This window comes from Manacus candei, unplaced genomic scaffold (assembly GCF_025592945.1).
Source record: "Manacus candei isolate 608988 ecotype Guabito, Panama unplaced genomic scaffold, ASM2559294v1 h1tg000005l, whole genome shotgun sequence".
Classification (NCBI taxonomy): domain Eukaryota; kingdom Metazoa; phylum Chordata; class Aves; order Passeriformes; family Pipridae; genus Manacus; species Manacus candei.
The window spans coordinates 45483-70093 of record NW_026138053.1 but is presented as its reverse complement, the minus strand read 5'-3'; the positions used below and the strand labels follow the sequence as shown (position 1 = coordinate 70093).

General features: G+C 40.5%; 1 protein-coding gene and 1 long non-coding RNA gene across 5 annotated transcripts; one reads left to right on the top strand and one right to left on the bottom strand.

Moving 5' to 3' along the window:
• The first annotated feature begins 15 nt into the window (after positions 1–15).
• LOC127480429 (uncharacterized) lies at positions 16–2071 on the top strand. 2 transcript variants are annotated; one of them, XR_007907909.1, is made up of 3 exons: positions 16–147; positions 773–921; positions 1929–2071. It is a non-coding gene; the product is annotated as an uncharacterized LOC127480429 (long non-coding RNA). The 2 variants fall into 2 exon arrangements; XR_007907908.1 differs by having other exon boundaries at positions 27–147; positions 770–921.
• Positions 2072–2212: 141 nt separating this feature from the next.
• CFAP57 (cilia and flagella associated protein 57) lies at positions 2213–24610 on the bottom strand. 3 transcript variants are annotated; one of them, XM_051808444.1, is made up of 22 exons: positions 24418–24609; positions 24012–24328; positions 22413–22699; positions 22065–22245; positions 20959–21111; positions 20181–20320; positions 19334–19499; positions 18833–18946; positions 18120–18332; positions 17299–17472; positions 16091–16252; positions 15487–15642; positions 13290–13383; positions 12437–12627; positions 11317–11490; positions 10089–10247; positions 9534–9677; positions 8289–8405; positions 7234–7368; positions 7007–7150; positions 3631–3757; positions 2213–3337 (listed from the first exon to the last, which is right to left on the bottom strand). In XM_051808444.1, the coding sequence occupies exons 1-22, from the start codon at positions 24569–24571 to the stop codon at positions 3159–3161; spliced, it is 3681 nt and encodes a 1226-aa protein (XP_051664404.1). In that variant the 5' UTR covers positions 24572–24609; the 3' UTR covers positions 2213–3158. The 3 variants fall into 3 exon arrangements, with proteins under 3 accessions (XP_051664404.1, XP_051664411.1, XP_051664419.1); XM_051808451.1 differs by lacking the exon at positions 17299–17472 and having other exon boundaries at positions 24418–24610; XM_051808459.1 differs by lacking the exons at positions 24012–24328; positions 24418–24609 and adding an exon at positions 23843–23895.
• Between the last annotated feature and the right edge of the window lies 1 nt (position 24611).

The following is a 24611-nucleotide window of genomic DNA, read 5'->3' as shown; positions in this document are numbered from 1 at the left end:
AGAGCCGCGCCGGTGTGCAGGTCCTACCCCTCCCTCCTCGGGCAGGATCTGGCCTCTGGCCACACACCGATCCTGGAAGGTGGCTCATTTCCTCCCAGCTGGAGGGGAAGGGGTGCCGGAGCCAGGGAGCAGCTCCCAGGCAGCAAGGTGAGAGGAAGCCTGCAGCCAGGTTGGCAGCGCTAGGGAAGATTTGACACATTCAGCAAATATTTGGTATTATGTGGCATTAAATAAAGCAGCTCCTGCACTACTGTATAGGCTGGGGCCATCTGGTCATATCAGACCTGAATCTTTCCATGGCATTAGTCCAGGCAGGCACTTAAGTCAGGCAAGATGTCATTGTGGTGTCATCTTCCCATGACAAGGCAGCTGCAGAACCCCTTGATAGGAGACAGCAGCACCAGCAGAGCCTACTGTGCTGCAGAAGAGCTGACTTCCTGGTAAGTCCGTGGAAAGAAAAGGGTAACCACTTTGAGAGGAATTAGGGAAACAGAAAAGGATCCGTTTAAGAGATGAAGAATAAAAAAGGGAGTAGCAAGAACGCAGAAGTCAGTAGGGGAACGGGACTCCCAGGCTTAGTGATATCCCCTCCTTCATGGCTGGGCTTCATCATAGCAGAAGGGATCATTACTGATAGTCTGAGCAGTTGGAAAATCTCCTGGGAGATGCAGGAAGAAGAAAATGGGACTGAACAACAGCTCTTGTCCAGTTAATGGAAAGGGAGGCTCAGACATTAAGCCACATGCTAGTTTTTTTAGCAGGCTATGAGCAGGGAAGCTTAGGATATGCTAATCAAATAGAAACCAAGGAGTGTGACAGCTTCAGGAATTTGTCTGAGAAAAATCTGAGAGATCTTTTGAAATTTGTGAAATATCATCAATCCAGAGGTTGTCCTAAACCTAAAACAGCAAAGGAGATGTGGTGAGTTTTGTTATACAAACACCCTTAAACAATGAGATTGACCTTACTCAGAAAAACCTGGTCTTTTAGTTGGCCCAGTTAACAAAGTCATCCAAGGGGAAACCTTATTCACATTTAAAGATAACCATATATTCACTTAAAAGAATGGGCTGTAGCTTTATAAGAGCATGAGATGCTTTCCAGCTCATTTAGAGATAAAAGGAGAAACAGAACAATGCGGATCAAGGGAGGATGAAAGCAGAAAGTGTCTTTGCACCCTGAGAGAATTTAGAAGACCATTAGCCCACAAAACCATAATCCAGTTACAACTTATTCTACAACATTTCTACAGCATATGCGTGGGAGTTTGACCTTTGTCTGGTTTTCCCAGTATAGAAGGGGCTTGTACAGCTACTTTGCTTCCAGCAGATCTTTGATAAACCTCACTTGTAACACTCTGCTGTGCCTGACTTTTAATGTTCCCCTATACAATCAATGTTTTAGCTGCCTCTTAGCTGCTAAGATCAAGTTCAAAATCCTTTTCAGCCTAGTTTGGCAGGTGCTTACTTAAGGCTTCATCTGTATTGCCTTTAAAATCTCTCTAATGAGGGTGACACAGGGGCATATTATTAAGCACATCAGTCACCATTTCAAAATAATTCTTCGCCTGTATATTAGGACAAGGTTCTTCTTTTTCAGAAAGATTGATTCCATTTCTCTAAACCACTACTATTAAAGCAGTGCGTTCTATGATTCTACCACTCAATTTATTCTGACAGAGAGAGGGGAAAATTACACCACATGGGAGCCTAGCAAATTAAAATGGGTGTGTGCTGAAAATTTAAGAGGGAACTAGTTTCTAAAATATTTACTAATTACATTAATTACATCCTCTTTCTGTACAGGAAGTATCAAGATGATTATATGGGGAGGGGAGGAGGAAGAAAGAGTGTTAAGATAGCCCATTAACAGACTAATTCCATCCTAACTTCTTCCTTTTGCTCCTGTGAAACCCATGCTTCATACAGGTTGAAGATGCAAAATGGAAAAAAACCCCAAGACTAAAGAAACTTAATTCCATGTTCATGGACAAAGCACTCAGCTGGAGTCTCCAAAGTCATAGGAGCTCAGGGAACCATCTATTTTGCCATGGTGTTACCCTGGAAATGAGTCCAGTATCCCTAATGGTAATGCAGCTTACCTGTTACCCAGCCTTGGCACCATCATCTTCTGTGTAATATTATGAGTATGTGGAGAGCACTTGTCACTTTTCTACAGTTCAGGATAGGAAGACAAACAGTAACAATACTGGCTGTTATAACACCATACAGTTCCATGCTCAGTCAGTAGCTTCAACTTCTGATGTATGTGAAGTACTCCTCAGTGAGACCGTGTGTCATGCACCAACAACCAAAGATGAAAAATTTAATTTTTTACCCCTCATTTTTAAAGAAATGACTCCCTGCCTTTTTCTGTATATGAGTACTTTGCAGAGTGACTTATTTGGAGAATTTCACTGAAAAACTGAATTAAAGGGATTGTGGATGTTGGAAAAAAGACAAGGAAAAAAAATCAATTTATCAAAGTTACAGGAGAGTTATGACATAAGGTTTGGACTTTATTCCAGATTTCACAGTCTGAAACAGGCTGTCTTTTTGTCCTGCTGAAATTATTGCTGCAGATGAGGCAACTAATCTCTAGACAGGAGGCAGAGGCTTGAGCAAGGGCTCTAGTTCAGGTGTGCTTGAGTCAAAGGTTGCCCTCACAAGGTAACTGATTGTTAGTCTCTGACTGGATACCTGCTTGGAATAGCAGCAGTCCTTTGTATGGACACAGGCAATTCATTCCTGGAAAACAAAAGGCTGATGTTGAATTTTGCAGCACAGCCACACCAAATTAGAATTCTAGCAGAAAAGGCTTACAGAGTTTGACCAGCTCTTCTCAACTAGGACACATTAGTTTTCAAGAGAAAGGTGACTACCTGCCCTAGCATGAAGGCACAAAGATTAGTCTTGCACTCACACAAATTTATTTTTTTCTCTTGGCTCCTAAGTCTCATGGAAAGGGCGGATTCCAGGAAAGTAGAAGTGTTCAGAGCAGTGAGTGTTGCACAAATGCTTCTAGTGGTAGAGTATAGGATCATGGAAGTCTAATCTATGTTGTTGCATTTCTAATCTTGCCAGGAGGATATAATTATGTAAGGCATCCTTGAACCAGGTCAGTGTTGTTGTGTCTTGCAGCTTCTTTCCAGATTCAGCTCAGGAAGATTTCTGACTAAAGGAGACTGAACTTGGACAGTTCAGGACTTGCCCCTTCTCTTGGATTTGGTCTCGCAGATATTGAATTTCTAGCTGCTGAATTTCTATGATTTTCTCACTTTCCATCTCTGGATTCAACCTCAGGACAGCTGGGCCAGACAGCAGTTCACTGGAGGGAGCTAGAAGATAAAATCAGAGAGGACAGTAACAAAGGTCCTGCTCATACAGTTCTTTGGCATGAACAAGGGAAGGCATCTTTCAGGGCTGAAGCAGTCGATCTAAATAGTCAATTCTGCAGTATTTAGCAGCTTATACAATTTATAATATATATAATATAATATACAATTTACTATATATATATAAATTATATTTACAATATAACAGGTATCACCAGGCAGACAAGCTAATGGAATTGTTCATCAAGGACAAAGAGGGCTTCTGTAATATGGTAAACACAAGAAGCACTATTCACCTGTGTCTTGAATTGCTTTCTTTTTCTTGTTTAATCTCAGTGCTGCCTGGAGGTCGTGCACCTGGGTGTTGGCCACCTTCAGTTCTTGCCTCAAGTCATTGATTTCCTTAATCAGACTCACATTTTCCTGCAAAAACATTATGCTATATAAGGAAAAGCACAGGTACCATCTGGCTGAGCAATATGTATCTTCATGTCATTGAGAGGGACAGTGGACAGTGCAGAATCAGTATCACCAGCAGAAGATACAGGGCAATCAGTACAGCACACATTTCAGATAAGGCCACAGTAGATTTGACACAAAACATGACAGTATTCAAAGCACATTAGCTCAATAAACTAATATTTGCTTTGCTTTTCTGACTGCAGCTGCACTCCAAGGTATCATCTTCCTTGCCAATTCCACAGGGAAGCTCAGGGCTCTTCCTAGATTGATCCAATTAATTCAGAATTAATGTGAAGAATTCCCATCTCTCCCTCCAGTGTGTATTATTTTGCTTTTCATTTGTCAGTATGCATTTGTTCACTTAAATTATCTGCATCTCCTTGCAGTTATTCAAAGCCCTTTTCATCAGTTCTGAGCAGACATCACTTTTCAACACCCCCTCTGAATTATTAAGGAATATATAAAGTACATGGAGACTTGAGATATGTACTGCTAACATGAGGAGAAGTTGGCCAAGTATTTGTCTTTTGTTCTTTTTTAAGTCAGTTTTCAGCCCATAAAAGTTCAATACTCCAATTTTTTTAGTAGCCTACCATGAAGCATTTTGCTGAAGGAGCTGTGGAAGTACCAGTAAATGTACTTCACCCGTTGTTGCAACAGATTCAAAGACTTCAGCAAAACCAGTATGGGGTACTACTAGTGAAGGATGATAAAACTGTTGTTCATGATTCAGAAATGGGAGCACCATTAACTAAATATTTCTTTTTTGAATTCAAGAGACAGAAGTAGAATTGTATATTTGCCTCTCACAAAGACAGTAAAACACCTTATCACCTCAATAACTAAGGCAAATATTAAAGAGTTGCCATCATACCAAGAATATCAACTATTTCAGCCACCTGTGGTGGTTTTTTTAGAAGTTTGGAAGACAGCACCACTCCAACCCCTGGAATTTCATCATAAGTGTCAATATTTAAAAAAGATAAATGGCAAAAAGGCATGCTTTGGGTACCTCACATAATACTAGTCTCAAGCTGTAGGGAATCCACTAAAACAACAGGAGATAAGAACAAGGATTAATGAAATTTTCCCATGAAAAAGATGTCTTCGAATCTTGGATTAGTTTTGTTTGTTTTTTTTTAAATTATTTGATTGATAATTATGTTACCATAAAAGATTATGCAAGGCATATGATTCAGTTCCTTACAGCATACTTATAAAAGTATTGGCACCACACAACTGGAAAGTGCTTAGTAACAAGGTACAAAGCTTACTGCAACTATCTGTAGATAGATGCACTCGAGTTCAGGTTGGCAGCAATAACTTTGGTTTGCTGGGTGCTAAAAGGCTGCTGGTTGACACTGAAGAAGCCTCCTCTGCAGAGAGATTAGCCTTTAGTTCAATCTTTGCATTCTGACAGAAAGCTTGCACTGTAATGCAGTGGTCATAGAATGGATTAAAACAAATGATCATGGGAAAACTCACTGTCACAGGATGCTGTGGCAAAGAACCAATTGTTTCAGAAAAGGAACTGATCAAATGCATGGAGGATGAGGCCATCAGGTCCAACTGCATAGGATGTCTGGATGCAATCTGCAGCCTAGGGAGTCCCTACATGCTGACTGTCAGAGACAGGTAGGACATAGAGAAAAGATCATCCTATACGGGCTTCAGTTCAAGCAGCATGACTTCAGGATTATTCAGTGTCTCTGCTCTTGTGTATCCAAGTGACAAATACAGAAGGCTGGAGGGAAAACTAATAGTTGTACAACAAGCAACTTGTCAATTGGTAAGAATAATTACAATTATCTTGACAGTTCTAATCATCCGTTGCAGCAGTCACTAGTGGAATGTACCTATGAATAATCACTCAAAGAGGAATGCAGAACTCTGAAAATGTAAGAGCAACTGAGGAACAACAGAAATACAGAGCTAGAAGATTGTCAAGATGTCATTTACTTTTTCAAAGCAAGTCCTGACAGAAGTTTGTCTAAACCAGTCTTGAAAGCCCCCTGTGAAGGACTGGAAGAGCACGATAATTCCTCCTGGCTGTAAAGCCTCATTAATCTACTGGACTTCAGAGAATTGCTTTTTCTTTGAAGAAACCAGGCTGGTTAGAATCTTTGATATCTTCATCTTCCAGATGTTTTATTAATTTGGTTTTAATCATCATTTCATGTTAGGCTTACTGATCCAAGACATCAAGTCTTATCATTATGAACACCATCTGTCACCCTATTCCAGCAAGGAAATTCTTCAGGTTATTTTCTGAAGCCATCTCCTTTTGTGCCAAAGGAAACATCTAACTCACAGAGGGGTAAAAAAAATTAAAATAGGGAAGGGAAGAAGATCACTGCTGTCTAGCCCTGAAGAAGCAAATTATGAATAAACAGCAAAGAACAGATGACTAAGGAGGGGGCTGAGTTCTAATGATCCTGAGGAAGCATAATAAAGTAACAATGATGAAAGGACTAGTGAGGGGAAAAGGAAATGCTGACTGAGCAGAAGGAGATTATGGCAAGAAGAAACTAGAAAAGCTGTCCTCCGAGGGTGTGTGGTGTGGGGCTTTAGATCCTCTCACTCCAGATGAAAACAAATTGGATCTTTGACCCCAGCAGTCACAGTTTACCTTGCCCTGTAAGGAACAAGGGTTCTGAGCAAGAGATCTTAGTACAAATAGGCATTTGTATTTCTGAATTTCCTTGAAAAACCTGGATGTGAAAACCAGAAAGTTCTTCTGCATTCAGATAAGTAGGCATGGGACTATGTGGCCAAGGAAAGTAAGTTTTTTCCTTTTCTTCCTCCAAAATTAGTTCCTAAACACTACCACATAGCAAGTACAAGTTGACACTCAGACAGGGGCAAATTGACTATGATGGCAATTATAAATACTGTTTGAAATAAAAAATAAGTACATTAATTTCTTTAAAAATATCCAGGCAGAGGAGGTTCCCTATCTCCTTTTACATTAGGGAGTGGGAGATAAACAAAAGTATCCACAAACCAGCAGCAATTTCTGACTTTAGAGATCATGCTCTTTTTGTTCTGAATATTTAATGGAAGCACTTGAAAAATTTAGGAATTTCTGGCAAGGAAGGCAACCAGAACTGTTTCAAAGTCCTAAGAAACCATAACAGTAAGGCTACAGGTGTGTTTTGTGCAGCCACTTCCTCTGTTACCCCTCCATACCACAAGGACAAGGCTTATTACCTGCACGAGGCGCATGTAAGCAGCTTGGTGCATTTCCTGATCCTTCAGCACCTTCTTTTTTAAAACTGCCAAACTCCTCTCATGATACTCTTGCTGTTTCATGTACTGCTTCTGCAAATCTGTGTCCACTGCTTCAGCCTCCACCTGAGAGGGCACAGCATTTTGCCTCAGTAATTACACAACCAGACAAAACGACCTGCAAGGACAAGGCAAAGGTCCTGACTCACCACGTCTGATTGCTGCACATACTTGCTGTAGAGTTCACGGATACCATCCTTCATTTTTCTGGAATCCTGAATGAAGCCCACACAGTTGTGAAGATCTGCTTTAAATCGTTTGATGACGGTTTCCATATCTTGCTTCTGCAAGAATGAGGCAGTCACATTTTTACTTGGTTCATCAGAACACTCTTTCTAGAAGAGTTCTAGAAAGTTTCTAGAAAGTGTAGGGGAACTGGTGAAAACTCTCATATATTTCACTTCCACTTCATTTATTAAAAAAATAAATTAATCACAAAACCCACTGGGGATGTGACCACTACAAGTTGAACAGCAGTTCTAGATTTTAGCAGTAATAATAAGATACTTGCATTAGGCAATCTAAGTGCCAGCATCTAGAGATGTCATCTGAAAACCAGTGGTTTATTATGGACCCTACATTCTTATTTAGAAACAACAGTTGTCAAGAGAAGGCTAGGGTCAAAACACTTATCAGAGACTTGCACAACTTGCTGATTTCACATCAAGATTGCATTCTCATTCTCTCTTGGTCCCTCGACCTGCTTCCTCACTCCTGCACTGCCTGCCAAGCTCCTCCACCTTCACCAGCAGTCCCTTTTCCTCCCTTATGTCTGATGTGCTTGTTGTCAAACAAGGGGTCCTTGACTTCTCCATTAAAGACCTGACCCTTTATTTCATCCTACAAATGCCTAGGTGGTATCCTACATGCTGCTCCTGGTTAGGCCAAGTGTCCCCAGATTTCAAGCTTGGGCAGGAACAGGTAATTTGTTAAGCCTCAGGAACAGGTAATTTGCCTCAGTTTTCTGTTAAACCCAGGAGAATATGTGTTGACACATATTGAATATGTGTTGGATTGTTTTTCTAATATCAGCTCTCTAACCTGGCTGCAGGCTTGGAAGTTTTCTTTGTCCCCACTGACCACAGACTCTCTTGGTCCTTGGACACAGTATCCCTGAAGTACCTGTTTGCTCAAATTAATGCTCCACCAGTGTTCTGTTCCCACAAATGTTCTGTAGGAGCTGCACAGTGGTTGTACCCCATACCTTCTGCCTCTCTTTGTCCATCTCGCGATAAGACGCCTTCAGTTTCTGTTGCAGTTGTGTGATGTTCAGCTTCAACTGCGTGCTCTCCTTGTGGAATCCTTCCAGCTCCTCCTCCATCTGAAAGGAAGCAGGAGGAGGAAATCAGGACTAAGAGGAGACATGAAAAAACAACACAAAACAGGAAAGCCGCAGACTGGAAATACAGACTTGAGGGAGTAGCTCCCCCTTCAGTTTGAATTACAACACGAAACTGTCAATTTTAGAACAACACTGCCCTCTGTCAGAACACACAGAAAGCACAAAAATTAATGTGCAGCTCCCTTTTGAGCTACATTTATTTAAATTATGTGATGCCCCTTCATTTCCTGGAGCTGAACTGGAGCTTTACTGTTCCATCTGAATAAAAATGGATGAGATAGAAATGAACAGTCGATACTGGAAAGATTAAGGGCAACAATAAGTAGAACCTGATACTGAAAAGAAACAAATGAATTGAAAAGCTGTGGGTACATACATAGAACACACAGGAAGAAAGTAATAAGGGTACTACAGCATTTAACTGGCATAACATGGTGACCAGAAGAGACAACAGGGATTTCATCATGCTAGTCTGAAGTACATACAAGCTGTTCACTAGTTTTCAGTTTATTTTAAAGGCTGTTCTGAATAAACAGACTTATGAAAACTTATATGTCATTGATTAGCTATGTCACCATAGTCCTAGTTTGGCTATGAGTTATGGAGAGATCACAGTAAGTTTTTATCACAAATAAGTTGCCTCAATGAATTTACTGCAAGCTAAGTATGAATTTCCCATGTATGATGAATATAATTTGTCCATGTACCTAGGCCCTAAGCAGAGTTATGTTTCCACAAATCTGCAACTTTTCTGAGAGAAGAAGGTCTCTCTCTTCCCCAGATCAGCAAAAGCATTGTCTTGCAAACCTTATAGGGCACATGGAGGGCAACCACATATGGATAAGATCTATTTTTAAGCAAAATCTAGAATTAAATAGTGAAACAGGAAATAACCATGTTGATCACTGGTAGCACGTGATAGAAAACTAAATAGCAGCTGTTTTATGCAAATATTTTTATCAGCTGCAAAGATATTGAATCAGTGCTGTGTATCCTTGAACGAAGCCAAGGAGCAAACTGGGTGAAATCTTTCATGAGACTTTTTGGGTCACCTTTGTATTCAGACAAAGGGCTTAGAAGCAGAGGCCAAATGAGAGTGTTACTCACCTCCTGGATCTGTTCCTTCATTGTTTTAATATCATTTTCACGTGACTCTATTTGCTTCTTAAACTCCTCTATTTTGAAACTCAGTACGAACTTGAAATTTTGCAGTTCCTGATTTTTCATTTTTAGGTCATATATATGCTTCTCCTGGAAGAAATCGGTGCAGAGATCTGAATCAGACCCAGCACTCTCAAAAAGATCCCTAGGACAAGGCATAAATACAGAAGAGGCAAACCCAGCAGTCACAGATCTAGTGGAAGACTGAACTTCAGTTGCAAATCTACAGATTGGGTGGGAGGGCAGGGGGCAAATAATGCAGAGCCATCTACAGATCTCAGAATAGGGGATGAGAAAGCCAACATCCTGAACTTGAGCCCCTCAAGGAAAGCTTAGAATGTCAACTAAAAACTAAAATCCCAAACTGGAGATCACAAATTCTTTAAGTTAAAACTGAGTTTCCAGTCACGGGATATTATCACAGCAAATACAATTAAAATAAATATCTGTATTAAATTAAGGGAGGTGATTTTGATCTCAGCCAGGTGTCCAGTTTCTCACCTTGTCTAGGATAGTGTCACTTCTCTCTTTAATCTCTGTCTTCAGTGCCAAGATGTCCTTCTCCAGTGCTCTAATGATGTTTTCCAGCTTCTGCTGTTCCAGTCTCATTTCCTCAATATCCCTAATTCGATCCTTGAGCTCTTTCTGTAGGCTGTTCAACTAGAGAGGCAAACAAGTAAGAACTCAGCAGTCTCCAAAAGCTATGCACAACTTAGCCATCCTATTCTGTAAGATACCTTATACACAGTGTGGGATAAAGGATATCAAACTAAGATATGAGGAAGGAGCATCACATCAGTTACATGTATATTCTGATAGAATACCCACTGCACTACAAGGAAGCAAGGAATTTGCATCCAGAAGCAAGAAGGGCATGGATATTATACCCAAGCATCAGCTGCAAATAACACACAATCCATGGAAAATTCTTTTAAGGTGAACATTTGAGATACATCTCTGAAGATGTCAAAAGTAGACTGGAAGGGTGCCTAGTTCATAGCTCTTGGGTACCCTCAAATTCCCTGCCTCAGTACTAAGATGTGCACAGCCAAGAAAGTCAGAACCAGAAAATGGTGCTGGACAAACCATGGAGAAATTCCTGGTGTCTCAAAGATAATGAAACTAAAGACAGTACCATGATACTAGAGGGTATGAAAAGAACCTCTCTGTCTGCAGATAGATACTGAAGAAAATGAAAAAGAAAAATTGTCCCTCTGACTTCCTTAGGCAAACACAATACCCAGACAATAAAAGAGCTAAAAGATTTTATGCCTCCTTAAAAATCCTGGCAAAACCAATAAAAAAATGATGATGCATACAAAACATGGTGTTTATTGCATCAAATGAAGCAGTAGAAGTATTTTACTAACAAAGCAACGTATCGGATCTTAGAAAAATTAAAAGGTTCATTTCTTTCCCATCATAGGATGAACAATATTATTTATAATTTAAAACCATGTAGATAAGAAAAAGTGTACTAATAAAAACACACCTCCTCTATCATCTATCTCTAATCATATCAGCAATACAATCAGCACACAGCTTCTTCCTCTGCCCAAATATTCTGAAACATTCAAACTGACCTAAGAAGGGGCTACTGTTCTCATATGAAATGCCACATATTTACAGATCAAATTAATGGACTAAACTGACATGCCATTGATCACATTCAATGCCCAGTTACAGGTCTCCATGTGCAGGTCTGCTCCTACCACAGAATAAAAGATACCCTTTTATTCATGACTCCTATTTCTCCTTTCAGTTGCGTGTTGGACTCCTTCTCTTCGCTGAGCTGTTTCTCATACTTGTTTTTGATCTCTGAGATTTCTTTGTCTCCATCTTCATAAATTTGTTTCTCCATTTCTTCATGTGCTTGAATCTGCCTCCTCATATTCTCCTTTGCCTGCAGTTAAGGAAAGTAAGCATTAGAGAAGACAACAGTATGAGACCAATGACAGGTTGTTTGTAGCTGTGTTTCTCCTGGGAGGATCTCTATTAGGCCTCTTCAATGGCAACAATATCATTTAAGGTAACTTCTTAGGGGATTAAAGTAACTTTGATAACATACACATTAAAAATTCTTTTTTTTTTTCTCTTTAATTATTCCTAAGACTTGAATGCTTCAAGGTAGGAACCTGGCCCAAATACTAATCAGCAAACTTGTTCTGGCTGCAGAAATCACAAAAAAGTGACACTTGAGAAGATCTTTTAAAATTGCTGTTTCTGATGTATTAGAACCAATAACCACTCAGGTTTGCCTCAGTCTCTGTATGCCTCTCTTCCCACATTCTTTTCAAACAGGTATTGCAACACAGGGCTGCAAACAGTACTGTTGATAGGATTTACTGACTCTAGATATGTAAGTATCAGTTATCTGGCTGCCTTTTTTTCAAGCCAATTGTTTGACCTCAGTGTGCAAGAGTTTTTTAAGTATTCAGGGTATTTATCTTTGTTCCCTAAATTATGCAGGTAGGAACCTCAAGGACTCAGGAATGTAATTAGCCATTTTCAAAATGTTTTCTCTTCACTAGAACAACATGATTGAATCTTTCTTCAATTACATTAGATGTACCAACTAAGCCACATTAATAAACAGGAATTCTTGGATTTAGCTAAGAATGCCCAAAGTTATTGATCTTAGCAGGTTACTCAAGGTATGGAGCCCAGAAAAGTTGGTAACTCAGCTGGGTTTTCCTCATCACTATTTTACCTGTCAACATATTTTCCCAAGGTTACAGGCAGATTAGGATTTGCAGGGAGGATGCCAACCTCTCCTGTCCTGGGGAACATTTTATCACAGTTGAAGATAAACTGGGTCAACAAATCAAACTGCAAATCAAGTTTCCTACCTGTTCCAGCTGAACAGATTTTTGTTTAAGCTTTTCCTCGTAACGCTCCGTCAGCTCCTTCACAGCCGTGCTTTTGCTCTCCTCCAAACTGTGCAATTTTCTCTCATATGCCTCCTGCATCTTCTGGGATTTCACTTGCAGCTCCTCATATCTCTCATTTTCCATTAAGAGTTTCTTATTACTTGCAGATTCTGTTAACAGGAAACATATGGAATGGATAAAACTAATAGAAACGAGAGGTGAGTCCTACCCTTCTGCAGGCAGCACTGTCTTATTCTCTACTGGCTTTTTGGCAGCTGGTTGCAATAAATTACAGTAGAAGCACTTCATCACTTTCTTCATCAGATATACAGGGGCTTTAGGCTCTGTGGCCATACAAAACTGACAACTAATTTAGGCATTCCCTTGAGAAGACAACCATGGCAGAGCTGTGTAAGCTCAACTGTTACAAAGTATGAGTGGGCAATGGACTCGTTTACAGATGGACTTGCTCTTTGGGACTAATTTGCAGTATTTTCATCTTGATTACGAATCTGGAGTCCAGGTATTTCCATTTTATGTACACTGTACATTAGTCTCCTTGCTGAACTGTACAACTTCACTGGTTTTGCACAGTGAGCTATAAAATAAATGAAGAAATTAGCAAACCTCTAAGATACAGGGCCCACCAGCATGTTCTCATCATGGGCACGTGTGTGGTGCAGTTTAGGCAAACATTTGGTGTACAATACCTATATGACATATGTGCATTTTTCCTTGTACTTCTACTCTAGTAATCCATCCCTGCATAACCTGCTATCAATCCAAAGCATTTCCTCCAGTTTCTAATTGCAAACACTCATTATAGTCTAACCTAGCTGTTGCACCTCCCTGGCCTGTTTTTTCACCAGCTCAGACAGTTGACACTCGTATTGTAGCTCCTGTTTTTCTTTCTCTGCCTGTAAAATCTGGGGGGAAAAAAATAAGAAAAATACATTTTAATTTGAAAATAGACGAAGCAATGTCCAAATTGTTTGTGCTCTTGCCCCATGGTGGGGAATACATACACAACAACAGAATTGTGTTTGGAAGTCCCTCACCAAAATTCAGATGCCATGTGTCACTAATGCAAGTTTTACCAGAGATCAGTTTGTCATGACAAATTACAAAATTATGGAAAACTAAGGGAATGTAGCAAATGGATATAATATAATACAATATATGTACTGTAAAATCCTAATCTAACAAGAGAAGTTTGTGAGCTACAAAAGTCTCTACTCATTTATGTGTTCCTGCTTGAGGAGAATTTGCAGTTCCATAAGTTGTTGTCCAGATATTAAAGTTCAAGCTGCTTTTTGTCTCACTTGAAGCAACCCCAAGATCCTAAAACACTGACATTTGCACAGTCTGACATAAACCTAAGCAAGAGCCAGTTTTGATTGCCATTTGCTTGGAATGTCTGACTACCACTACAAATGATGTCTGACTACCAATACAAATAATCTTCTAAAAAAGCACAAAGAACTGGAGTAAGGAAATAGGTGAGAAATTTCCCAGAAAAGCTCAGAATTGTACCATAGGAACAATTTTTTCACTTTCTTCTCATAATAACTGCATGGGTCTTGCATAAGCAGAAATATTCTATTTGTCTGATGGATACAACAGCTAGAAAGGTTAGTCCCAAGCCTGTCCAAAGCTGTCATTCAGTTCAATCTTAACACATACTGACACTTGGACAAGTACAACTTGCCTGCCTAGAGAACTTCACCTTCAAAGGCTTTTGCCCCCCAAGCCTATAATCAGCAAGTCTAAAGAATTTTTAGTGTAGCTGAGATTATCATAACTCTATAGCCAAGCACTGCTTATCAAAAGAGCTGGAGAACTGCAGAAAAAAACCAGCACAGGTAAAACACAGGTAAGAGGACTCTACAAGAATTGAAATGGCTTCTTGTACAAGGTCAAGTTGTACAAAAAGAGGAAAAATAGAAAGATTAGAACTCAGGTTATCTGAATGAAAAAAAACCACAATGAGACAAGCCAAAGAGTCTGAAGAACTACTTGAAGAAAACATTAAAATGAATAATTAAACTTCCTCAAAAAATAAAAATAAATAAACCTCCTAGAACATTTGTAGGGCCAAAAGACAAGAAAGGTATAAAAGGAGTGCTTGAAAACTACAAGCCTGTAAAATACTAAAACTAGCAAGGAACTTGGCAAGCTTTCATACTGGAATCCTATATGTGGATTATGTGGAAACACTGCTTGAAGGGACTATGTACAACTCAACAAATTATGCAGTAACAAATCACCAGAACAGGACAATATTCACCCAAAGGCTCAAAAAGAACATGAGGTTGACAGAATTGAATCATGTGATATGTAATCTCTTACTTCAAGCTCTCTTACTGTCAGAGAAATTGCTACTGGGTCACTTGCCTTCTAAATCTAAAAAAAAGTCCAGAAATATAGCAAATTACAGGTCAGAAATCCAGATGGACAGAATAGAATAACCAGACACAGATAAATAAGACACTGTGAGGAATTATAATAGCCTTTGCCTTTGCAGGGATGTCCTGCTTCACCACAAGAGAAATCAATAAGCACATGAACAGAAGAAATCCAGAGAATATATTTCTACTTTCATTTTCAAAAAACATAAAAGACACCTCAGCAGATGTTCTTAAAAATCTAAGCAGACAGAACAAAGAAGGCATCACTGAGAAGAATAACTGTTAGATCCTGCAGCAGCTGCAACCTTGTATGTGAAGGAGCTTTTAGGGCATGATACCATTTCTACTACTGATCCTTAGTCTCAAGGCAGCATTTTATGTGCTGTTTTTATGTGAAGATACTTACAGGTTACCTAGGAGAACTCTTGCATCCCCTTGTTCCTATAAGATATTTGATTCAAAGGTAGCTTCATGTGTTACAAATATCAAGAACGTCTTCATTGGAAAGGAACAATTCATTTTTCAAATGCTTTATGGCATTAATATATATTTCATACAAGCTTGAATTCAACTCTTCAGTGAAAGATTTCTTTGTATTTGGTTCTGCAATATGAATCATACCTGGTGTTGGGCTTTAAGAGAGTCTATTTCCTGAGTGAAATTCTCTTCCAATGCCTTTATTTTTCCAGTACAGTACAGGTCCTTGAGACGTAGCTCATAATCACTTTCTGTCTGTAGATCTTTCACACAAATCTGCAGGTCTAGTATTGCCTGACTCTGTTAGGACATGGATGAGAAGACAATTTTAACAGAGAGAATATTTGCCATTAGCAACAGCTTATTAAGGATGTTTTATTTACATGCACATATTTATGAATGACAGCCTTTACAGAGAATCTTCAGAAGTTCTAGAAGTAAGATTCCTTTGTTATCTTACAAGATGGTTTATAGAAACCCATCTTATGACTTCTCTACTCCATTAAAAGTCTTTTCAAGAGATTGGTGAAAGCATTAGAGAAAAGTCTAAACCTTTCTCCACACTCCCTGTTTGTACAATGCTGTTTGCAGATTGACAAGCAGCTGCAACTACTTGCTGTAACCTCTTTTTAGGATGAAAGCCATACAAGCCATATAGGAACAGCTAGTCAAAAACATCATGCAAATGTAATTCATAAGCTGTACACTGTGAATCCTGTGGTTTAAGTTCACAAGTCGCTCCTCCTACCTTCTCATCTATATCTGATTTCATGATCAGCACTTCCTCAGCATACTCAGCTTTTGCTTCCCCTTTCAGTGCCCCACCTTCTTTATCATGCACTTTCCAGATAAATATACAGCCATCCTCTGAAGCAGTCAGTAGAAACTGGTCATCACTTGTTACTGACATCTTAGAAGGAAGAGACAACAAAATATATAGACGAGACAAGGAAGAATGGAGACGCAGTTTTATTTTAAACCAAATTTTTCTCCCAACCCACGTACTCCCTTAATTTCTACCACAGACAGTCAATGGTGGAAATAATAACATAGCCCCATTACCAACATTTTGATTATGTCCTTTACTCCTGTTCCACCCTGGTTGAAACAACAGGGGAAGGGAAAGAAAAGAAGAACATATGTAGATACTGGATCTGCTTCTGCTCTCAAAGCCGTAGGAAGATTTAAAAAAACCTGGAACAGGAAAGGCCTTCTAGACAATTATAGAACAGACAAGCAATTTATGTGACAATTCCAAAGGTCTCTAGTGTTTTTTTTTGAGAAGTTGCTTGAGGAACAGACGGTTAAATATTTCCTTTTGAAACTGTAACTAAGCTCTAGAACTATCTGGTAATAACTGCTGCCCCCTCCTCCAGACCTCCTGTGGCTGCATGGCCTGGCATAAAGTACCTGGGAGCTGATACAGCTCATCACTGAGGTGAAAGTAGAATTCCAATAACTGAAGTTCATATTCCAGTGTTGGACTGTGCAACTATAACTCAAGGTGCTGTAGTTGACAGTAATACTTAAAATGCCAAAATTGTGACCAGTTTTAACAAGACAGAACATGTGGCCTCCTGGAGGATGGGGATCTACCAAAGCATACTGAGGGAGCTGGTGGGGGTTGGCCTCTTCTCCCAAGTAACAAGTGATAGGACATGAGGAAATGGCCTCAAGTTGCACCAGGGGAGGTTCAGACTGATTAGGGAATAAATCTTCACCAAAATGGTTGTCAAGCATTGAAGCAGGATGTCCAGGGGAATGATGGAGTCACCATCTCTGGAGGTATTTAAGAGGCATGTAGATGTGGCACTTAGGGACACCGTTTAGAGTGGACTTGGCAGTGCTGTGGCAATGGTTGGACTCGATGATCTTACAGATCTTTTCCAACCTAAATAATTCTATGACAAAATTATCTTCCTGATATCACAGGGAAAAGAAAGTACTTTATGTTACCTTTGTAACAGCACCTGCATGGGCCTGATACTCGTGGAAATCCCTCTTCAGGGTGAGTGGGTACTTCATAGCTCGGATTGTCCCCAGGGATGTACCAACATATATCATGTGCCCGGAATGGGAAACAGCTACAGCAGTATAAACAACGCCATAGGCAGGCACTTCATGCTGGATCTAAAAAAAACCCCAACAACACAAACCACCACACAAACCCCTCAGAATACATTAAGTATTTGATTACCTATTGCATGACCAATTGTCACACCTCTGCCTGCAGCAAATAATGCAGTTAAAAGAATTTACATGCCTATGGGAGTAAAGCCATGAACAGTAATTAGTATTAAGCTCTACAGATTTTTAAAATGTATTTTAGATATAAGAGAAATATTTAGATATAAAATTGCTATATTTATTACAGATATGCAGTATTAAAATTTCAAGCCAAGTTTCACATGTGGATGTATGATCTGAAAGATCACACAGAAGTTACCACTTTTCTGGGAAAAAAAATGCATATAGCCTACAGTAGTAGATGTGATACACTTGTATTTCAGCAAAACAGTTGATGCAATATTGCCTAGTTAAGTTTATTAGCTGGATTAGAAGACTTCTAGGTAAATCCAAGTAAAATTACAAAAAGACAAAACTAGCGAAAAATCTCAGGTTTCTTGGCAAAGGACATAAGAATACAAAAGTGTCAGTAAATATCACAGCTCTCAAAACCAGACCAATTCCTACTTACCAAAAGGATGATAAGGAAACCAAAGCACTAGCACCCTCCCCAGAGAATTTAGCAAAATCCCAGAGTGCTTGTTGCTCACCGAAGACTCTGAAATTTCTTTGAGAGTTTGGTCAGATCCAACAGCAAAGATAATTTTGGCATCAGAAGACAGGGAAATGCTGCTGTAGATGCAGGTCTTGAGCACACACTCTGACTCCCTTTTACATGTCATCAAGTTCCACTCAAACACAGCACCATGTGTGTCACAGGACACAAATTTAGCATCATCTGCGCTCCATTTAATTGCATGTATCTGGCAAAGGCAAAACAGACCAAGGAGCCTGATGTGCAGGTTATAGACATACAGCACAGAGTCATTTTACTGGTAAATCCATGACAACTTTGGAATCATATATCAAAGTCTTACTTAAAAACCCCTAGGTGTTTCTCAGCCAATTCTATTTTAGCATTAAAAACCCCCACAAGATCAGGAAGAACTACTTTATGAACACACTGTCAGGAAAAAGTTCATTTCAATACTGACTAGTACGTTTTATTTTTATAATTTATTACTGGGATTTTTTTCCTGGTTTTGCTCCCTGCCAATCATTCACCTTCAATTTAAGGACAGACTTTTTAGATGTATCTAGTTCATGCACACTTTGCCTACTGACCAAAGAAAACTGAGTTTTCTATTTCTATATTCAATTTTTGGGGCCCTTTCAGATCCAAAATTGTACTTCACCCCTTCAAAATGCATCTTATCAACTAGTTAATGTGTTGTGTTGTATTGTATAGGATTTGTTTACTAACCTTCCCACTGTGTCCTTTTAGATTAGTAACATTGTCAAAGGTGATGCTGGAATAAATTTGAATCACATTTCCATTAACTGCAGCAAAAAGATGGCCTCCATTACTGAATGAGCACTACAAAAAGAACACAACCACCCATTACTGTAGATGGAGTGGATAAAAACATTCATGCATTGAATTTATATGGCGTTGTCTAATTTCAAACGGTTACACAAAAAGAAAACTTCATAATTAGGCTCTTACTACTGTCTTAATTGATGCTTTCCCCTGGAAAATTCTGTCCTTGAGTATTTCTGAGCAAATTACCCCTTCTGCTGCTTCCCAGGTCAACAGTTACGCATCAGCCTCCGGCCTTGTTTTCCAATAGTCAGAATCCATTTCCCTATGCTTTGATATCCTAAATCCTACTAGGATGTATTGGAGAAGTTTCTACATTCTGTCATGTTCCTCACCACTCCGCTCCCTATAACTCCCCAATTTCATTGTTGCATCATTCCTTACCTCTCTACACTTCCTCACAGCAAACTCCTTGAAAACATGCATGTCCTCGTACAGCAGACTAATAAATCGTAGTTTGTCAGAAAACCCAACCAAACAGAAAAGGCCAGTGGGATGAAGTGATACTGTGTATGCTTCCTCCTGATACTCCTTACACAGCTCCAAAGTGCTGAAAGAGAAAACCATTGTGCAGTATGGAATCCTACAAACTCCCTATGCATGCTTGACAGGACATTATCTGGCTCTGGAAGGACACCTGCAAGCTACAATCTGACTGTGCCTTGTCCTTGAGGAAACGTGCTGTTATTCAGTTAAGTAATGGTCACACAGATGTTACAGGAAACAAAGGCAAATTTGACTTTCTGGTTCACAGATTAGGTGTGGAAGGTGCAAGAGTAAATCCTTGTATACTGGAATATAATGAAGGCAAATGAGTTGCTGATTGCAAAGCTACATAAACATCTCTTGAGATTTGGTTTCTTCTCTCTCTCCCTCCACAGAACCTTAAAAGCTGGAGTCATTATGCTTGAGAACTATGGCTAAGAAGCAAGAGATGGGACAACAGTATCTGAAGACAAAGCCGAACGAAACTTTCCTGAAGATATTTTTTCCCCAAAACATGAGAAGTCTGACATAAAAAGTAGCTTAATAGAAAAGGCTTTGGATTCTTTTGGCACTGATTTTAAAGGCACTGCATATTCACACTCCACAAATCATGCCAGTAAGACCATTTATGTCCCACACCACACAAGAATTTTACCAGAACAACACTCTCATTCATATGAGATTGCCTGTTAAACACAATATACAAAAAAGCAAGAGGTAATAACAAGGATAAATAACTCTTTACTTCGTCTTGTAATTCCAGATGCGGACAGATCTATCCAAGGAACAAGTAGCAAGAATGGGTTTCCAAATACACATGTCCAGACCAGTGATCGAATCGGAATGCAATGGGAAATTCAGATATGCAAAATAAGATGTCTTCTCCTGAGAAGGAATGAGAACATTAAAAAATCACAAATATTTCATTGCAGGCAGTAACTCAGACAAGAAATGTCTCGTGGGTCTTTGCATACAGTAGCAGAATGAGGAAACCACTTAATGCTTTAACTGCACTGCTCTGAACATAACAGTTTCATTCCTGGATCCAATGTGTGGTGATCATATATCTTTCAACTTTTATCCTTTCTTTCTCTTTCTTTTCCTTATACATTTTCTGAAATGTTATTTTTATGCTTTTATATTGCTATATTACTATAGAATGATAACAACCAAAACGGCTACATAGCTGGATTTCTTTGAAACCAAATTGTTCTAAAATAAACCCTACATAAATATATTTACAAACACCAATCATCAGTGTTATTTCACTCTAATCTGCCCCAAGGGATCTATTAACAAGAACCTGTGTTACCCTCCCCTTCTGGGGTGGGTTATAACACTGCAAGAATTCAGTTAATACCTCCTGGCCCTGTAGATACTTTAAAAAAAAAATCAAGGGTTCAGATGCTATTTGAAGGATTTTATGAGAATGCATCACAGAAAACAACACTGAATAGCCTGTGACATTACAAACATCCCTTACTGGACATGATGGCTGTGGAATGTGATAGGATTGCACTTACCCTTATAAGTTTGGAGGAGACCATAGGAAACATGTATAGCTGATTTTTATTTGTGCTAATGACCATTGTTTCCTCAGAGGGGCTGAAGCATATACATGTAATGTCCTGTCGGTCTGACTTTTTTGGCTCAGTTCTGAACTGGTCCTGAGGAAGCTGCACAGAAAATGCATCCTATGGGATATGCCAGGTTTCCATGTTTTGGTAGTAGGCATGCACACACACACAGACATTTCTGAAATGCTACTTTAATAAGGATATACACAATAGCAGCAAGACAAATGGGATATTTAATACCATGTAACTACTGTAAGGCAGGGAATAGAGGACAAGAGGACAACTGTATCTATAGCATTACAGCTGAAACAAAGTATCAGAAGACATTTCAGCAGTAATCTAATGTACTGCATTAAACAAGACTGAAAATGATGGCAGAAAAACATCAAGAAAAAACCTAGCAAGTGCCAGAATGAAAACTGCTAAAAATTGTGATCTCAGAATAACAGTTCTTCGTAGTGTATCATTCAGGTTGATAACACCTATTACAGGGTCTCAAGCATAGGAAAGATCTGACCTTTTAGGACCAGAGTATGAAGTCTTGACCAGGTCATTAGAGCTAAGTGTTCTCAGCCAGAGACTGCAGAAAGTCAAGGCATACACTATAGAACAGGTAGAACAGAAACCTTACTGGATTATTTAAGAGTGCACAAGTCTCATGACAGCTCTAATAAATATCTGAGGGGAGAAAAGCTTCTCCTTGGGAAAACACCAAGCAGCCAAGTTCTTCAAAACTTATGTAAACTGCTTCTTATCTCCAAAAGTCTCCGCAGATAAAAGTTTCTTAAAGGTTCCCTGAAATTTAGCAGCCTCAAAGCACATTTTACATGTGGGAAGGGAACCTGCAGAATTACCTGGACATCAGCCACTGACTTGCAGTGTGACCTTTGGCAACTCCCTTCCTTTCAACATCACCAGCACAGTTAGCTAATGCTTACAATGCAATTTAGAATGTGCTAAAAATTATTATTAATAACTGAATCAGAAGCACTCACAGTCCTCTACACAGGCCTCTGCTGTATAATTGCTTAGAAAAGCTTTTTTCTCCTTACCCAGATTTCTTGACTCTCCTCGTAGGCTTCCTGTCCCTTGGTCTTCTCAAACAGAAGAACAACTCCTGGGCTAGGTGAACATGCAAAGCCTTTGGAATATGCTGCAACTGCAGATATTTGAGGCAAAGAACTATGTTGTGTAATATCTTCAGAGGCCAGTCCACAAGAAACATCAAGAGAGCTGCAAGCGGGAAATGCATAAAGACTTAAGAATAAAGACAAATCAAAAAATTTCAATTGGCAGCAATCAAAATCATAAGCTGGACAAGAAGGAAGTCAGTCAATGGCCTGCAACTAGTCTGCATGCACAAACATGAAACTATCAGTAATAATATTTAACAGATTTACCTCTCATATTCTTTTGTTGTTGCATCTTCTTCTAGTTCCCTGGGTGGTTTTCTGTACTCTAAATTTGTCTCCCAGTGCAGCTCTCCAGTTTCAAACACGCTAAGTTTGCCTGTGTCAGTGCCACATACAACTTTCTCCTCAGACAGCCAGGCATGGCACAAGTAGTTTTCTGGCTCTCCCTTTTGTAAATTCATCTGCTTCAAATTTCCTTCACTGTACTTAAAAAGTTTAAAAAAGCCATTTCCAGTGATACAAAGCTGGGTGCTGTCTTGAGGACTAAAGCTAACCTATGGAACAACAGAAAGGATTTTTTACAACTATGTTCACAAACAAGCAAATTTTATACCTGTTCTGAAGACTTTCAATACCAGATAAAGGAAAACAAAGAAGGGAAGACAGATCACAGAAACATACATGAATACAGAAGAGACTAACAATTAACCATCATAACTACATATTGCAGTTTTCCCCCTTTCAAAACCGTGTATCAAGCAAGTTGTCTCTGCCCTTCAAAATTAAATTACAAAAGTAAGGCCAAAATACCTCTTTATTGCTGATTAGCAAGTTTTTCCAGTAGCAAGCTTCCTGAAAAGTGTGACCATTTGTTCTTAAAGGCCAGGAATAACTTCTGTATTTCAGGCAAACATTATGCATATGAATCCACATAATTAGGTGTTTATTTGTGAAAATGATGGAATAGCCATCTCAATATCCAACATGAAGAATAGCAGGGGTGGTTAGAACTCATTTTTTATGAGTGGTACAAAGGAGCAGGATGTAGCTTAATGGAGCTTAATAGGACTTTAGACAGTGGGAGTCTTTACAGTCACTCTCCCCTCTTTAGGAGTTGAGCTCATGAATTCAGTAGTTCACCTAAACTCTGTTTGTAGTTGAACCGCATGTACTGGAAGCATCTTACCTCCCTACAAGAAAGATTCTAAAAAAAGGGCACCCAAAGCAGGTTGCAGGGTTTGTTTGAGTGCCATCAGCCTGCTCCAAGCCACTCTTCTCCTCTGATCTGCACATAGAAGACTGCAGGAAGGAAAAGGTGCAGGACTAGGCCAAGAGCTTTCAAGAAGTGTGTTACAATTACTGAGCACAACCAATATATTTAGTAAGTGTTTCTGCAGGGAGGCAAGGGCTGTGCTGGCCCCATGACATAGACCTGATGTGATGTAAGAGAATCTCATGTGATAGAACACATACAGACATGAGAATGCCCATTATAGGTCAAAGCAAGACTTTATTTAGCCCAGTGTCTTATTGCTGAGGGAGACCAACAGCAGATGTCAAGAAAGGCCACAGAAACTGTATGAAATCTACCATGTGGACAACGTGGAGCCCTCTCCTCCTTTTGGCCTGGATAGAAGCCATGTGGCCACAGGAAAACGTACTGTGCACATATCCTGAAGGATGAACATACGTGCTACCTGGCACCCCGGTACTTGTTGAACTCAAGTTTGATCCTTTTATCCATCTCTCCGAAAAGTGCAATGCGCTCCCAAAGAAACAGTCAGCTGCGAACCGCAGTGTTAAAAACGAGCCGCAGAGGGGCTGTCACAGCTGGGTTTCGGCAGCGGGCGGAGGTGGCGCCGTTACCTGGCAGGGGCCGCTGCCCGGGGCCAGCAGGCGGACGGCCGCCTCCAGCTGATGCTTCTCCCAGAGCCAGCAGGTGAGGACCCCCTCGGGCATGGCCGTGGCGGTCGCCAGGTACCGGCCGTCGGGGGAGAAGGCGAGGGACACGGCCTGCCGCGCCGGCAGCTCGGCGGTCGCCAGCGCCCTCCGGCGCCGCGCCCGCTCCGCAGACAGATCGTACACCGCCAGCACCGGCTGCTCCCCCGCCGCCTCCGACACCGCCAGGAACCGCCGGTTGGGGCTGACGGCCAGCGCCTGCACGCCCCGGCTCTTCTCGGTGCCTGCGGAGAGGAGAGCGGTCAGGGCGGGCCGCGGGGCCGGGGGGGCCGGGGGGGCCGGGGGGGCCGGGGGGGCCGGGGGTCGGTGCCACCTGGGATGAAGTTGTGCCACTTGTGCTCGAGGTGCAGCCGCAGGCAGCCCGCCCCGGCCGCGTGCAGCAGCACCTGCTCCTCCAGGAAGCAAACACCGCCGGCCACCCGCGGCCGGCAGCCGAACACGGCCACGGGCAGCACGGCCGCCGCCATGGCCCCGCTGCCCCGTCGCCCCGGTGACCGGGCCCCGCCG

Coding starts and splice junctions, on each gene's coding strand:
- CFAP57 (XM_051808444.1), bottom strand. CDS start 24,571: ATGGCGGCGGCCGTGCTGCCCGTGGCCGTGTTCGGCTGCCGGCCGCGG. Junction 24,329..24,417: donor GTGGCACAACTTCATCCCAG/GTGGCACCGACC, acceptor TCCTCTCCGCAG/GCACCGAGAAGAGCCGGGGC. Junction 13,384..15,486: donor CTCTTAAAGCCCAACACCAG/GTATGATTCATA, acceptor TTTTCCCCCCAG/ATTTTACAGGCAGAGAAAGA.